Source organism: Martes martes, assembly GCF_963455335.1.
Source record: "Martes martes genome assembly, chromosome: 11".
Taxonomy (NCBI): Eukaryota; Metazoa; Chordata; class Mammalia; order Carnivora; family Mustelidae; genus Martes; species Martes martes.
In genome coordinates, this window is record NC_137899.1 from 41,084,615 (window position 1) to 41,100,896 (window position 16,282).

At 42.2% G+C, this 16,282-nt stretch overlaps 1 protein-coding gene across 6 annotated transcripts in view; it reads left to right on the plus strand.

Moving 5' to 3' along the window:
* DYNC1I1 (dynein cytoplasmic 1 intermediate chain 1) overlaps nt 1–16,282 on the plus strand; it is a gene marked incomplete at its 5' end in the record, with an annotated part of 260,677 nt that overhangs the window by 28,556 nt on the left and 215,839 nt on the right. For all 6 annotated transcript variants that reach the window (XM_080818672.1, XM_080818674.1, XM_080818673.1 and 3 more), the window contains one exon: nt 11,087–11,202. In XM_080818672.1, coding sequence (XP_080674798.1) covers nt 11,087–11,202 — 116 coding nt within the window. The remainder of the gene's footprint in view (nt 1–11,086; nt 11,203–16,282) is intronic.

Below are 16,282 nucleotides of genomic sequence, written 5' to 3' on the forward strand. Positions count from 1 at the left end.
AGTACTACTTAGTGGCATCTTGCAAATTTTGGTATATTTTTGTAATTTTCATTTAGTTCAAAATACTTTCCAGTTTTCCTTTTTATTTTGTCTTCAACTGATGAGTTATTTGGACATAGGTTATTTAGTTTCCACCTATTTGGGGATTTTCTATAGATCTTTCTGTTACTGATTAATTCAATTCGACTGTGGTTAGAGAACATATTTTTTAAAAGAGTTATTTGTTTACTTATTTGAGAGAGGAGGCAGGAGAGGGGTAGGGAGAGTGAGAGAAGGAGAAAGGCAGACTGAACCCAGAGCCTGACATAGGGCTCGATCTCACAGCCCTGAGATCATGACCTGAGCCAAAATCAAGAGTCAGCTTCTTAACCTACTGAGCCACCAGGTGCCCTGAGAACATATTTTGTATTATTGGTGTCCTTTTAATATGTTCAGACTTACTTTATGTTACTGAGATTCTTTGGATTATTTGGTGTACAGTTTTCAACAAATCTAGAAAAACCGGACCATTAAATAATGGTGAAATATTCAACTTTTTTTCCCTGTTCCTTCTGCTCTTCTGGGAACTCAAATCACATGTATATTACATAACTTGAAATTTTCCTACAGTTAGATTGCTCTGTACTTATTTTTCTTTTCTATCTGTATTTTATTTTGGATAGTTTCCCTTGTTGTGTGTGTGTGTGTGTGTGTTCACTACTCTTCTGTTTTGCAATATTTAGTATTCCATCAAGACTACTCAGTGAATTTTTAATTTTATACATTGTGATTTTTCAACTCTAGAAGTTCAATTTGGGTCTTTAAAAAAAACTTACATATTTCTACTTAACTTTTTAATAGTTGAAATACAGTTTTAGTAACCGTTTTGATAGCCTTGCTTGCTAGCCCATCATTTGTATTAGTTCTGGGTCAGTTTCAATTGACTGACTTATATCTTTTCATTATAGTCATTTTTTCCCCTGCTTCTTTGCAGGTCTGCTTATTTTTGGTTGATGTCAGACATTGTGAATATTAGTTTGTTAGGTATTGAATGTATTTGAATTTCTATAAATCTTCTTGAGATTTGTTCTGAGGTACAGTTAATTCACGGGCAATGGTTTGATCCATTAAAGTCTTTCCTTCAAGATTTGTTAGTTGGGACTGGAGCAGGGCTCAGTCTAGGGCTAATTAGTTCCTGCTATTGAGGCAAGACACTTAACGCGGGTTCTACACAATGGCCCCTAAATCTTGTTTTCTAGCCTAGTGGGAGGGAACAGGCACTAATCCTGTTCCTGTGTGAGTGCCCAGAACTCTTACCTTTGATTTTTTCAGGTAGGTCTTTCCTTGGCCTCAGATAGTTTCCTCACATACTTGCACTGAGTCAGTACTAAGCTGAATCCCTCAAAGGCAACCCTTAGAAGATCTTTGGAGTTTTCTCTTTGTACAGTTTTACTTTCTATTATTTTGTCCTGTCAATTCTAGCTGCTTTGGTCTCCCTAGGCTCTCTGCTCCATCTCCTGAACTTAGGGAGCCTGCTAGATTTCATGTGGATTTCTCCCCTGCAACATGGACTGAGAATTCTCTCAATGCAGTAAGCTGGGCACTTACTGGAATCATCTTCTGTTTCCCCTCTCTTGTACATCACAGCTCTTTGTTGCCTGACCTCCAGTATCTTACAAACTGTTGTTTCAATTAAATTGCTGCCCCCCCGCCTTTTTTGGTTGTTTCAGGTGGAGAGTAAATCTGGTTTCTATTACTCCAACTTCACTAACAGCACAAATATTGTGTCACTTGATTCTGGTTTGTATATTATCTTGTATGTTTACTAGATCAGTAAGCAAATGGCAATGTAGAGAAATAAAGGAGATGACAAGGCATTCAGAAAAAAAATCCTCGAGAAAATTACAAATAAAATGAGAATGTAAGTTTGACTCTGTTTTTTTTTTAAATTATTCTTTTGCTTTTTTGTTTGTTTGTTTTGCTTTTAACCAGGCAAATACTTATGACAGCACCCAAAATGCTTTACTTTCTTAGGCTGTTGTAATAAATCAAGTGAATTGAAGATGATAGAAATAGAGAATGAAATAAGGGGATAGAAAGAGTAAAAGTCACAGAATAGGAAAAAAGTCTGAATAGGCTGGGAAGTGAAATTTGGGGTTGCAATAGAGAAATTTGAAAAAGGGATTCTATCTTAAATATTTTTGTTGTTTTATGAGGAAAACTTAAGTACAAATAGCACTGTGAGATTGTCAGTCTTTAGGGAAATGTGCTGAGTCAGCATAAAGGGTGTGGGGCTAGGACGGAAGCAAAGATGCTCCATGATGAATAGACATCAATGAGCAAATAGTATTTTGTGGTCCTTCACTCAAAACTTAAACCCAATAACATACAGGACTGTTTGGTGCCTTCTGATTTTATTGACCCCTCACAATTTTATCTCCTCCACATCATGGTATATTGAATTACTGGTGGAGCTTTTAAAATATTTGGAAGCAAATTGAGAATGAGAAAAAACTGAAGCTGTGAGGGAATTGGTGACTCCTTCCCTGAAGGAGGAACGTAGGGACGCCTTCCACACTTGGGAGACATTGGTAGAAGGTGATGATCTCTTCTTTCTCTCGAGTTTCTTCTTTATTGTTGGCTGCAAGAGAGGGTGAGTATTCCTCCTGAATCCACCAGGCACCATTCCCAAACTGCTGTGGTGAAAAAGAGAGATCACTCTGTCAAGAACAGAAATTAAACCAGCTCTACGAAGGCACTAGAAAAACATATATTCTTCAGGATGGTGATAGGTGTTTGAGAAAATCTAGCCAGGCAGTTTTAGAGGACTTTTCACATTTTAAAATCATTTCCATTTGCCTAACAGAACAGTAATAACTTCATTAGCCTTTGGTGAAGTAACCCTCTTTTTTCCTTATTCCTCAGGCTTTGTCAAATGGTCTTATACATTATCTTTAGATCTCTGGTTTGAATTCATTTTTAAGGTTTTCTGTGTAACAACGTCTAGTACATTCTTAAGAATAGTGTGAGTTGTGTTCTTGAGCAAGTGGATAGTCTCTGCCTTTTTAATAACACCTAATCACACTTTCTACAGAAATGGAAATATAGAACAGCAGCTTATAATGTGTGTGTGTATCAAGGGGTAATGGTAAAATGCATTTCAGAATCGTTAAATAGAGAATAAATTTTGATCCATGAAAAACCTTAATAAATTCGATTTAACAGACCCAGTTACAATTTCGTCACAAGAGCAGGAGAAGTACTTTACTTACTTCGTATGCTACTCGTTTATCCAGTCCTCAAACCTTTCTTGGGAAGCTGCCTGCTATCTGCCAGTCTTTGTTCTATGTTCTCAAGAACCTTGAGTAAGCAATTAGAGGATAGTTTCTGTTTCACAGTAGCAGCAGGATTTTCATAAAACTATATTCTTTTTTTATTCCACTTCAGAAAAGTGAATATAGCCAGTTGGCAAGGGTGTGTGCTTAACTTTGGTACTAAGGGACTTAAAGTATTGTATAATTTTATAGCTTTATATTGCAACTTCTACAGCAGGCTGCTCATGAATATGGAATCAATAAAAGGCCTTTTCTATCAAGTTTTTATCATTATTTAATCTTTTTACGTAATATTAGAGAAAACACACTTCTGTGCCTTCTGTCCTTATAATTCTAAGCTTCCAACTTCCTTTGTAAAGCGGGCACATGATAGGTTCTGCTGTATGGGTTCCGCCGAGCCTCCCCTGGTCCAGACAAGCTCGACTGTAACCAGGACCATTCCGACTTCTCTCTCCTCCCGGAAATTTGCAGGATTTACTCGTGGTATGAAATTCAAGGCAAACCCTTTGGCTGTGCCTGTTGACTGAGCCAGACTTGACATTTGCTTCTGTTCAGGAAAAATACTTCAGCTGCCAAACTAATATCTCTGCACAGTAAGACGTAAATATCATGGAAACGAAATAAATACCTCCTCAGATGGTTTTTTAAAATGCGAACAGAGAAAATGGAAACTCCTCTTTTTTGAAGTAATCAGAGAAGATCAGCCCTCAGGTTGCTTCCCAGTCCTTGGGGGAAAACACCCACTCAGAACCCGGGTGATAAACAGAGTGTGGGGAGAAGTTGCAAGGCCAGGTTCACTTCCACTGGGTGATGTCCCAGTGTCACCTTTCCTCTGTGTGGTGTCCCCTTCCCCACCGTAGGTATCAGTCCTTGACACCTAACCGCGTTACAGTATGGTGTTTGGAGAGCAAATTAACCTTTACCATTGTTTAAACCTCTTCCATATTGCATGAGTTTTGGTGCCCTTGGCTCCCTATATTCCTTCTTTGGATGCAGCATTTTCTCATACGGGCTCTCACTGGGTGGCTCCAATGGCCATATTTTCTGTTTTGTCTTATATCACATAGAATTGGAGAACCCTTCACCACAGGCTCATCCACTGAGGTACTCATCTTTAACCCCAAAGCCTGTCTTTCTCTGGATTCCCCTGTGTCTTATAGTCACACCACTCACTTTTCCTCCCTTAATGCGTGAGGGCTTGAAAGAATCACCAATCGATTCCTTTTCCTGCACCCTCCATAAATTGCTAAGGTCTACCTTTCATCCTTTTCCAGAGTCACCAAACTACAGGATGTCCTTTCTGTTCCCAGGGCCATCACCACCTTAGACCAAGTCTACATTTGTTAGACCGTCAGTCACAAATCCAATAACCGTGTCTCTGGCTGCCTCCTATGAATTAATGCTTGCCTAGATTCTCTGTTTGGTTACTGAACCCATCCACCCTTTGTTTATAGATCCTTTGTCAGTTCCCGTATACTCAGCTTCTAAGGTCCCACACATAGTCTCTGGTCCCTCACTTGTCGAAGAGAGAGATTTAGACACCATTGTTCATGTGGTTGATATACTAATGTTCCTTTGCAGCTGTCAGTTTCTATAGCAGTGACTGTCAATAATTTCTTATTATCCACAGCATGAAGTTCAAGTTCTTTAGCTGAAGATTTTAAGCTCTCAGAGTTTGGTCTCAATGTACCTCCCTAAAATTGATCTATTGCTCTTCAGTTGAAAACTTCTTTTCTGAAAACCTAGTCTCTCAGGTACAAAATGTGAATTCGGTCTCCAGATCTTTGCACTGGACCAGCTCCTGCCTGTACTTCAAGACTCACATCAGACCTTCAATTGCAGTGAAACTTCCTTCATTTATTGAAACACATAGTAATCTGCCCTTTACACTCCCCTGTCCCACTTACTGTATGAATCACTCATATTGACTCCTATTATTTTCTACCTTTCATTCCTATTTGCCTTTTGATGTATACGTTCAACTTCTTTTTCTGCCTGTAATGTTAGGATCTGGCCTAGTGCCATGCTTCCGAAATTGTTTGTGGTTGCTGATAATGATGGTGGCTGAAGCAGTTCCTTTGCCAGTTGTCAAAGACACTGTACATACCCACATAAGCTGTTTGGACAAGGAAGAAAATGGAACCATTACCATTCTTGCTGTCTTAGGGAATCTTTGAGAGAAACCTCAAGGAATTTTAGAAGCAGCACTAGAAAAATTCTTTGGCAGCACCATTAATATATCATGGGATGAAATACTCACATGCAAATAAGCAAAAACAAAACCCAGCAGGACTGAGTGTGGGTCCAGTGAAGACATTCCTGTATTCCTTAGCCTTGACCCACTTTGGCATCTGGCTCAATAACTCCTTGTCTCTGAGAAGATCTGCTCCTGATTTGATCTGCATGAGTCCAAGTCTCTTCCGTGCTCCAGACTTCCCATTATTGCAGTGACCCTTTTTGGTTTCCTGGCTTTTGAGGCCACATACTGGCTGCCACCTTACCACAGTCACTCCTCTCCAGCCACTGGATCTAATCGGTCTATCGTCTAGCTTTATCATGTCCAGCCACCAAACACTCTGAGACTGCTATTCCAAGATTACGATTGAGAGCCCTTTGTGATTCACAATGTGTAACTTTGTAGAGCTGCTTGGGTGCCTGAAATATACTTTTACTCTGGCTTTTCTGTGTCTTCGTACAGACATTTGCATTGTGACATTAAGGGAAAGAAAAATCTTACTCCTGTCATGCTCTGTCTTGCAGCTTTACTTCCCAATATTGATGATGAATTACAAAATGAATCATGCACTCTGATATAAACAGACCTTTAAGAATTAGCTGATGGTATCTGTGAAATTTTTATGACAGCCATCTCACTTAAAGCTTTGGCTGTCTGAAGCCAGTTCTCTGTTATTGTTGGGTTCCTTTTTTGAGTTCAGCGGAGACGGTACAGCAGTACTATGCCAGGGGCATCCTCCCTTTTCAATTGGACTAAGGCCTTAGCCTCTAGGATTTGGCTACGGGTTGGGGAGCCCCAGGTCAATCTGGCTAAGTAGTGAAGTCTCTGTTCCCACACGTTGCCCAGTATTTCTAACTCGGTGGTACTCAGGCTTTAGTGAGTGTCGGAATCACGGGACCCTGATCCCAGAGATTCTGTCCCGTGCAGTTCAGGTGGGGCCTGTGAATTTGCATTCTAGCCTGTTCCCACGCAGTGCTGTGGCTGCTGGTCAGGGACCGCACTTTGGGATCCACTGTTCTGGGACTTCTCCCGTCCAAGTTCTCTCTAGATTTCTTAGACGTGGTCATGGTGAATCCAAATATAAGAGGCCTTATTCTACTTCTTAAGTGACATTGAATTGTTTTCTTACGGCAATTTAGAATATGATACGTGTTAAATTCAGTACATTTAAAGTTCTATTAAAATCTCTTATTTTGGAATAAATTATCGAGGTGAAAAATATAGGGTATAATTTAATAATACGCCACATCTGCCATGGCATTTGACAGTTAGAGGCTCAATGTACATTTCTGTATGACGTCTTCTTCCTTTTCCTTCTTCTAGTCTTCTCTCCCTTCCTCACACATTTATTTAGTGTCTGCTCTGTACCTGAACCTGAACTGAGGACCAAGGTGCAGAGCTGAATCAGTAAGGAATGAGTAGGTTTGCAGCCATGTGAGACATGGGAAGAGGTGACTGTCCTGGCCAGACAAGGGGCTGTGGCAGACGTAGCTGCCCCACAGTGGTAAGATGATGCACTCTGCGTGAGGGGTGCTGGGTGGACAGCAAAGCTATCCCAGAGCCAGGACTGAAGAGTCAGTATGGAATTGATAGCCTACTTAGAAGGAAAAGTAGCATGAGTGCTACAGTGGGTTTTTTTTCTCCCCCCTCTTTTGCTAAGCAGTTTAATTTGCATCCTTGTATAAAAGAATTATGAACTGGCAAGTCTTGACTAAAAATAAATATGCTCAAAGTTCATACTTTTTATTTATTTACTTGATAGAAACACAGCGAGAGAGGGAACACAAGCAGGGGTGGGTGGGAGAGGGAAAAGCAGGCTTCCTGCCGAGCAGGGAGCCCAATGTGGGGCTCGATCCCAGGTCCCTGGGATCATGACCTAAGCCAAAGGCAGACTTAACAACTGAGCCACCCAGGCACCCTCAAGTTCAGACTTTTAAAGAAAATAACTACTGGCTACTTCATCTCTTAAACATAGTTTAGAACAATCTTGTCAGCCGATAGAATTGTAGAAATATTTTTCTACAAAAGGGGAAGTTGAGGAAGTCCTCGATCACAGGGTTGTACAAACGGATGGATTCTGGATCCCCCGACGTGCAGGCCCTAAGATGCATCCAGGGCAGACTCAGAATTGAGGACTCAGAGCACACTGAAGAGGAAGGTCTTTGCTGTGGAAGGGCGCCACCTCCTGGCCAGCCTTTCTGAACCAGCTAGGACTCGGAACAACTGTGTGGTTCTCACCTGGCAAACACTATCCTTCTGTTATGTTCTGATACTTGAGGCCTGGCCACGTCTCAGGAATCCTTTCTCATGCTTATAAAACGAACACAGGTGCTTGGCCCTCTACTCTGTTAGGTTTTAAGAGTATGCCTCACTAAGGCGATGCTCGTAAGGCACAAGGAAAAAAGAAGAGAACTAGGTCAACAGAGAATAGTTTCTAAGAACATAGTCCTTGGACTTGCAGTGTGACGGAGCCAAGGCCTGAGTCGGTCACTTACTGCTTTTGTGATTTTGAGCAAATGACTTCACATCACTGAACCTCAATTTTCTCAGGTGTAAAATCGGAATATGATGTAAAATTATAATGAGGACTTGATCCCAAGACCTTGAGATCATGACCTGAGCCGAAGACAGAGGCTTAACCCACTGAGCCATCCAGGTGCCCCCCAAAGCTTCTATCTTAAAGACTCTTTTGCTTAGAGCATTCATAAATCTGCCTTCTCTGGTTTTTTAAAACAAATATAAGCATTATTATAATAACCAAAAAGATAAAGTAAAAGTAGAGACACTTAAGCCAGGAGCTGCTTACTATGTGCCAGGCTCAAAAGTAGGTGCTTTGACAAGTTTTAGCTTCATTCACTCTTCGCAACCACCCAATGATATGTACCCATTTTATAGATAAGAAGCTTGAGGCTCAACAAGTTTGTCACTTGTCAAAAGCTTGCACTGGCCATTTAGCTGGTAAGTGGCCAAGCATAGATTTGAACTGAAATTCGTTTCTCAATGAGTACATGACTTAACCCTTATGCTGTACTGTCTTACCAGTTGCTTTTGATTTGCCGTGGTGGATTATCAAGTTACATGTCCGCTGCCTATTTCCAGTGCCTGCTGCTGGTTACCCAACAAGATAGACCTACGACTTCTCTCCTGTTAGATAGAGGCCCTGGAATCCTTGCCTGCAAGTGTGGGTACCTTCTAGTGCCTTGCACACATGCCCATAGAAGTCTAGGATCCGGGGTGATCTCTTCATGCCAGGGGTGACCCCAATGGAAATGGTGGGATCAATGGGGCACCTGGAGGGCTCAGTGAGTTAAGCGTCTGACTCTTGGTTTCGGCTCAGGTCACGACCTCGGGGTCGTAGAATGGAGCCCTGCATCAGGCTCTGTGCTCAGCATGGAGTCTGCTGGAGATCCTCTCCCTCCTCCTCTGAACCCTCCCTTCTCTTAAATAAAATCTTTTTTTAAAAGAACTGAAACGGTGTAATTTCAGTACACCTGTGTTGAGTATGTGCACCTGTCTCTCTGCCACCTCCTTCCTTGAGTGAGGCGGCCTGTCCTCTCGGGCCTTCAAGAGGCTGCTCCAGGCCATGAGACAGCAGGAAAGGCAGCACCCCCACCCGTCCTGGGGTGTCTACTCATGCTTTGTTTTCCAGCTGCTTCAAGAAAGACCCATTTCAGCAAAGAACATGTTCTTCTCTAATTTCAACGAATACCTGAATTTCCTACTTTGAAACTTTGAGCCTTTTACTTTGTTTGGTAACTTCGTTTCTAGCATATCTGTGTATTTTCTGCTAATTCTGTGTGAGGAGGCTGCCTGGAGGGTCAGGAAACCAGCCTGACCCTCTTTGGGGGCCCAGACTTTGGAGTGAATGAGGCCCGTGAGGCGCAGGCCTGTGTGGGGCTTGTTGAGACTTCAGAGGGGGCCAAGCAAGCTTGTTCTCTCAACCTGTGTCTATTTGTGTCTGCTCTGGGCATATCTTAGCCCTCAGTTGTTTGAGTGACTCACAGAAAAGAAGAAAATTTTGTTTGCCTAGAATGCTTGGGAAATCGTACACGGAAGTTTCTAGCTGTGATGTGCAGGATCTTTCATTTTATTATTACTACTAGAACTAAAAATACAATGAGTCTGTGCCATCTGCTAGTAATAATTAGAAACAATAATATGACTAGAGATGGGTCCTAGAAAGCTAGGGAATGTAGTTGGGATTCCCTCTAGAAGCTGTTGAGTTGTGTGTTTTTCACCTTCCCTCCTTTCCCACAGAGACACACGTACATACTCTATGCCCAGAAATTTTTAAGAAACACGGTAGAATATGTTGCATGCTAGTACTAAATCTATTGGTGAAAAGTAATGTTCCAGAAATTGTTTTAAGGTATATGTGTAAATTATGCACATATGTGTACATAATATATATGTAGTACATACTTTCTATACATGTAGTGCAGATACAATCCCAATAGCAAGTACTAGTAATCTCTCCATTTTACAGATGACAAAACTGAGGCACAGAGTGGTTAGGTGTCTTGTTCAAGATCACACACAGCTTTGGAAGTGGGGGGCTAGAGTCCATGTGCTTAGCCACCAGACTCTGTTGCCTCTGTGATTTGGAGGTTTCCTGGGTGACTCGGGAGGCACTTTAGATTTTTGCAGTAGCTCAGAGTTCACCATTAAGAGCACTAGGGAAGAGTCGGCTTGGTGGGAAGGCGCTGGAGCAGGACTCAGGCCGGCAGTGTTTTAGCCTCGGTTCTGGATTTGTGAGTTGCATGTACTTGCACGTGTCTCTTACACAGCACTTCACGTTCCTCATCTGTAATGGAAATGGTGATAACATCTTTCCCTCTGCCTCACAAAGGTATCGCAAGGACAGAGGACACTGCAGATGTTAAAGACCTGAAGTGTGACATAAATATTCAGAAATGAGTTTTCACATGGTCACAGACTGGTTGGGGAATTCCAAGCCAAACCTTCATCACTTTTAGCCCAGCTCCCTCTTTGCCCACCTGTGCTATGGCGATATCTTTAAGCAAATTCGCATGCTGATCGCTGTTATCTCCTCCTTGGAGAACTGAGAAGTGTTCCACTACCCCTTACGTGATCCTCTCGTTACTAACATGGCAAACATGCTACTCCACTCAGAAATTATCTTTCTTTTCTTCTGACTTGACAATCATTATTCTTCCTTTGTCCATTGCACATAACAGGCTAAGATTTCCTATTACCAATGAAAATTCCCTTTATAAATTTAAATCAAGCAAAATCAAATATGCTCCAAATGGAAGGGGTCTTCTCTGAGCTAGACCAAGATAGACTGAGGGTCAGCACGAGGGCTCTACCTGACATCACCAACAAATTAGACCAAAGTGGGACAAGAAGCCACATGCCCCAGATGCCATCCTGAGGCCTGTCCTGGTTTATGGCCCAGCCACTTGCACTGAGAACTTACAGGCTGAGATTTGTGTTGGTCCTGTGTGTTATTACTGATCGCTCTTCTGCAAGGAATGTCTTCCTCCCTTGAGCTTTTGTCCTTTGTCACTCACAGGCGAAGACTGCACAGGCTGGGTGTGTCAAAGGTTACCCAAGTGGATTTCCTGCCCAGGGAAGTCGTTTCCTACTCCAAGGAGACCCAGACTCCCCTAGCTACACATCAGTCTGAAGGTAAACTCTGTCTTTTGTTTGCTTTCCATATTATCTCTGGGAGAAATTGCCAGTGTCATATCCTTCTGGTTCATTTTATATCTTACCATAACAGATATTCCCAAGACATAAACATAATGACACACTGTGAAAGTCTTAAGACTCCTTTGGCACAGATTTTAAAAGCTCTGGACAGGGAACCCAATGGTACTCCTCCAAAGGACCCATGAACTTTAAAATGGATTACTTAGGTGATATTTTGTCAAAACTGTATGAAGGGGGAAAATCATCACAGGGTAACATACTGGAAACTTTTCTGAACTTAATCAGTAAGAACAGAGTGAACATTAAGAGGCATCATTTTCAGGAGTCAGCAAACAGCAGCACCCAACCTGTTCCTCGAAATCAAGTGTTTTGGGACACAACCGCACCTAGTTGTTGCTGTCTGTAGTCTGTGTGGCTCCTTTCTTGCTGTAATCGAAGGGTCGAGAAGCTGTGACAGAGCACTCACAGCTCACACAGTCAAAAATCTTTAATCTGGCACTTTATAGATACACTTGGCTGATCCGTGATTGACTTTGCCATTCAGATGAAAACACATTAGAGTTTCTTACCACTTAAAATTTAAAACCAGTTAAAATCTCTATGCTTCTTCGTGCCTACCAGAGAACGTTGGGTGGAAAATTCACATGCACATCCCAGTCAGTCAAATAATACTCTAAGAGAAATTGAAGCTGATAAAATGCTCCCCCGAGAAACAAGAAATCCCACGTAAGCAGAAGAGGGAGAGGTGCATACTTAGGATAAGTGGAGGTTGCCTCCTTGGAAAAGAGCATTATCGGTATAGCCAAGCAAATTCTCTTTTTACTTTGTGGTATTTTATTGTTTGGTGTGGTGAAGAGAATGGAAGAGTTCCAGGTTCATGGTTGTTATGTAGTAAATACTGAACAGAAGCACGAGAATGAAAAATGATTTGAACGCCTTGCTTGGTTTACAGTGAATATATGTATTCATGCAGTTTGGTTGGTGCGAGCTACAGAGCTTTTCAGTTTGGGTTCCAAGCACATGATATCCAAAGTGAAATCTGGTGCCTTGAAGTAGAGTGCTCCCTACAGGGTTTCTGGAAACCTTTCCTGGGTGATGCTGGCTCCTGCTGGGATGAGTCTGGTGACAGGGCCCTAATCTTTCAAATCTGAGAGTGAAAGGATTATTAGAAGCAAACAAGGAGCACCCTCTGGTGGTGAAATTTTAAACCAGTCACTTCGCCAGACTTCAAGAACTGCATATTAAAGTGGCAGCAAACACAGTTAGAAAAGCCTTTGGGAGTTCACCTAGTCTATCGTTGGACCTCCAGGCAGATCAGAAAGATTATTAAAAAACAACCTCACCACCCAACCAAAACATTTGTTTGAGTTAATTTGCTGCCAGAGGTATTTGCAGAGCTGTAGCCTGAGGTATGTTTATTTAGCCGAAAATCTGACCCATAACCTAAAGTTATACAACTGAAATAGGAGAAGGAGTGAATTCTATTTTGAAAATGTGTAGACTGCAGATATTGGAAGGGGTACAGACATATTTACAAGGGAAGATAAATTAAGGATGAAAAGGCCTCAACTCTCAACTTTGAAACTAGAACACATCAAAAGAAAATGCCTGGGCATTCTGTTTTATTACTGCAAAGAGAGCTTGGGCGCCCTCGTTATGCTGTGGTCCGAGCAGCAGGAAAGAAGGAATTTATTTCTCCGCCATTGGCAGAAGTTCTTCCTGTTTTGTTAAACAAGACTCATAGAGGTTTTTTTGTGGCAGTGGGTGTTTCAAGGGTTCAAATTCCACAATACAGATTTGAACTCAAAGCTAGCCCCTGCGGCTCTAGACATTAAATGATGCCCGATGGGTCCAGACTGGCAGAACTTCAGACTGGGGTTCAGCAAGTTGTCCTCTCGCCGCAGACGCTGCTCCGACCTTTGGCCGCCCGCCGTCGCCCAGCTGCCTGGCTGACAAAGGTGCCCCGTGCTCACCTTTCACCTGCTGTGTGAAGGGAGCTGGCGGAGGGAGAACTGGGGGGCACAACGGGCAGTGGGCAGCGGGAATCCACCACGTGGCAGGTTTGGGTTGGCTTCTGATTTGGGGCTTGAGCCACAGCAATGTTTTCCTGACAACGGTAGCCATTCAGAGGTAGGAGGTGATGAACTATTGGATTTTATGACACAGTGAGGCTCTTGGATGGGTACTATTTAAAGCTGTGGTGTATGTAAGATCTGTGGCGTATTATCGCCCATAGCATATGGAAGAATGTGTTTTTTTAAGTCATACTGCAACTATGGAAAATGTAACAATAGTCAAACGAGTGATCTCAGAGCATCGATGTGTTCTATATCCAATGGAATTCCAGTGCACTAAGTTTTTGCCATGTTGCCACTTTACTCTTTAAAATGAAGGGGAAGGGACTTTTCCCAAGTTTAAGTCTCTTTTCTCCACCATGTACTATAATGAACATTCTCTTAACTTGTGATTGTAATGACCTGTTCTGAGAAACACTCCAGAGAACGATTTAAACCAGGAAGATTAAGGATTGATGTCCCTATGAATACTATTTTTCAATACATATTTAAGTCATGAACTACAGAAAAATAAGGCTGAAAATAGGACACCCTGATTTGGAAAGCAGGATATCTCTATCCCCCAAACATTTTAAACACGGGTTTTTTATTCCCAAGTTGTAAGAAAGGAAAAAAAAAATTATGCTTCCCTGCCAGACTACCCCTGCCTTGCCTGTTATTAATACGCCCTGGACTGCCTGTGACCTCCGGACATTAGTTAGGAGCCAGCCTTCTGTTTCCTTATTATGGTGGGTAAGTGGCTGGCTCATACGAGGCACCCAATAAATGCTGTTGAATGACAAAGATGATGCCACAGATATCTTAGAAACTCCCAAGTTCTGCAATGAGCCCTGGGAGGATGAGAATTTCTTAACTTGCTGGTAATGCGTAAGCCACTCTGGAGGGAGGAGGAGAAAACTTATACAACCTGTTGGTAGTATTTGAAGTGTTCTCTGATCTTCCTCTCCTCTTCATATCTTATCAACAGGAACTTAATGGCTTCCTGTCAGCTCCCTCCCTTCCCACTGCTTCCCTCCCATGCCTTGTTTCTTATGCCCAAGAAAGACAAATCTGCTTTCGTTGTCCGTAGTGTCACATGGTGTTGGCTTCCATACACTCACGTGTACGCCTCCCGTCCCAAAATGCTCTCTCTCCTGTCTGCCTTCCTTTGGGAAGTCAAAGGAGGAAGGAACAGTCAAGGATTATCTCCTTGATAATTCCACTTCTGGTAGGCATCACTCCTACCATGAGCATAGTCCATCTAATGATTATCTAAATGTCTGCCTTGGTGGGCTGCATGTCCTTCCCTTCCATGCCCAACAGGGTGCCTGGCTCAAAGAAAGGGCTCAGTATCAATGGAAGAAATGAAGAATGCCATGATGCTGGAGGAATAAGAAAGAAGGAAGAGAAAGTATTCACTGTACTTCAGGGGGAAGGGAGTATGACCTATGCATTAAGGTCACATTGGCTTTATGGGGTTTTTAAGGAAAAGTCCTGAGAGTGAGCTTATGTGGAGAGAGGAGTTCAGGGTTTCCATTGCAGCCAGGCCTCTAATTTTACTCCCATGAACATGAGCATTAACTACCCATGAACATGGCACAGTTGTGAGAACTGAAGGAGAAAATCACCTGTGTTGGCCAGGACAGAGCAGAGCAGTCACCAAGTTGTTACTGTGGGAGACACTACTTAAGTACTTGAAGTTTGGAAGAGGTGTGAGGGGAGGTGGCTAAGGAAGGACCTTGTTTCACCTTTGCACTTTTAAAAATATATTTATTTTCTTGATTGGTTGAGGAGAATTTCTGCTTTGGCTTCCCATCCTCTTCAGTATATACTTAATCTAAAAGCTGTAAGTGTAAGAGAATTGACTAGGGTAGCCTAGTCTAGCACTGTCCAATAGAAACATAATGAGTGGATCACTACATTTGTATCTTTGGGGTAAATACTCAGTAGTGCAATTGCTGGGTCATAGGGTAGCTCTATTTCAACTTTTTGAGGAATCTCCATACTGTTTTCCAGAGTGGTTGCACCAGCTTGCATTCCTACCAACAGTGTAGGAGGGTTCCCCTTTCTCCGCATCCTTGCCAGCATCTGTCGTTTCCCGACTTGTTAATTTTAGCCATTCTGACAGGTGTGAGGTGGTATCTCAATGTGGTTTTGATTTGTTTTTCCCTGATGCCGAGGGATGTGGAGCAATTCTTCATGTGTCTGTTGGCCATCTGGGTGTCGTCTTTGCAGAAATGTCTGTTCATGTCTTCTTCCCATTTCTTGATTGGATTATGTGTTCTTTGGGTGCTGAGTTTAGTAAGTTCTTTATAGATTTTGGATACTAGCCCTTTATCTGATATCTCATTTGCAAATATCTTCTCCCATTCTGTTTGTTGTGTTTTAGTTTTGTTGACTGTTTCCTTTGCTGTGCAAAAGCTTTTGATCTTGATGAAGTCCCAATAGTTCATTTTTGCCCTTGCTTAATGCAGTGATCTGAAGGGGCATCTGCACCCTAGTGTTCATAGTGGCAATGTCCACAATAGCCAAACTGTGGAATAGAGCCCAGATGTCCATCGACAGATGAATGGACAAAGAAGATGTGGTGTGTATGTATATGTGTGTGTGTGTGTGTGTGTGTATATACATATATACATACATATATACGTATATATGTATGATGGAATTTATGCAGCCCTATAAAAAATGAAATCTTGCCATTTGCAATGACATGGATGGAACTAGAGGGTATTATACTAAGCAAAATTAGTCAATCATGAAAAACAATTATCATATGATCTCACTGATATGTGGAGTTTGAGAAACAAGGCGGAGGATCATAGGGAAAGAGAGGAAAAAATGAAACAAGACAAAACCACAGAGGGAAACCATAGGAGACTTAATCTCGGGAAACAAACTGAGGGTTGCTGGAGTGGAGTGGAGTGGGGTGGGAGGGATGGGGTGGCTGGGTGATGGACATTGGGGAGGGTAGTATTATGGTGAGCATTGTGAATTGTGTA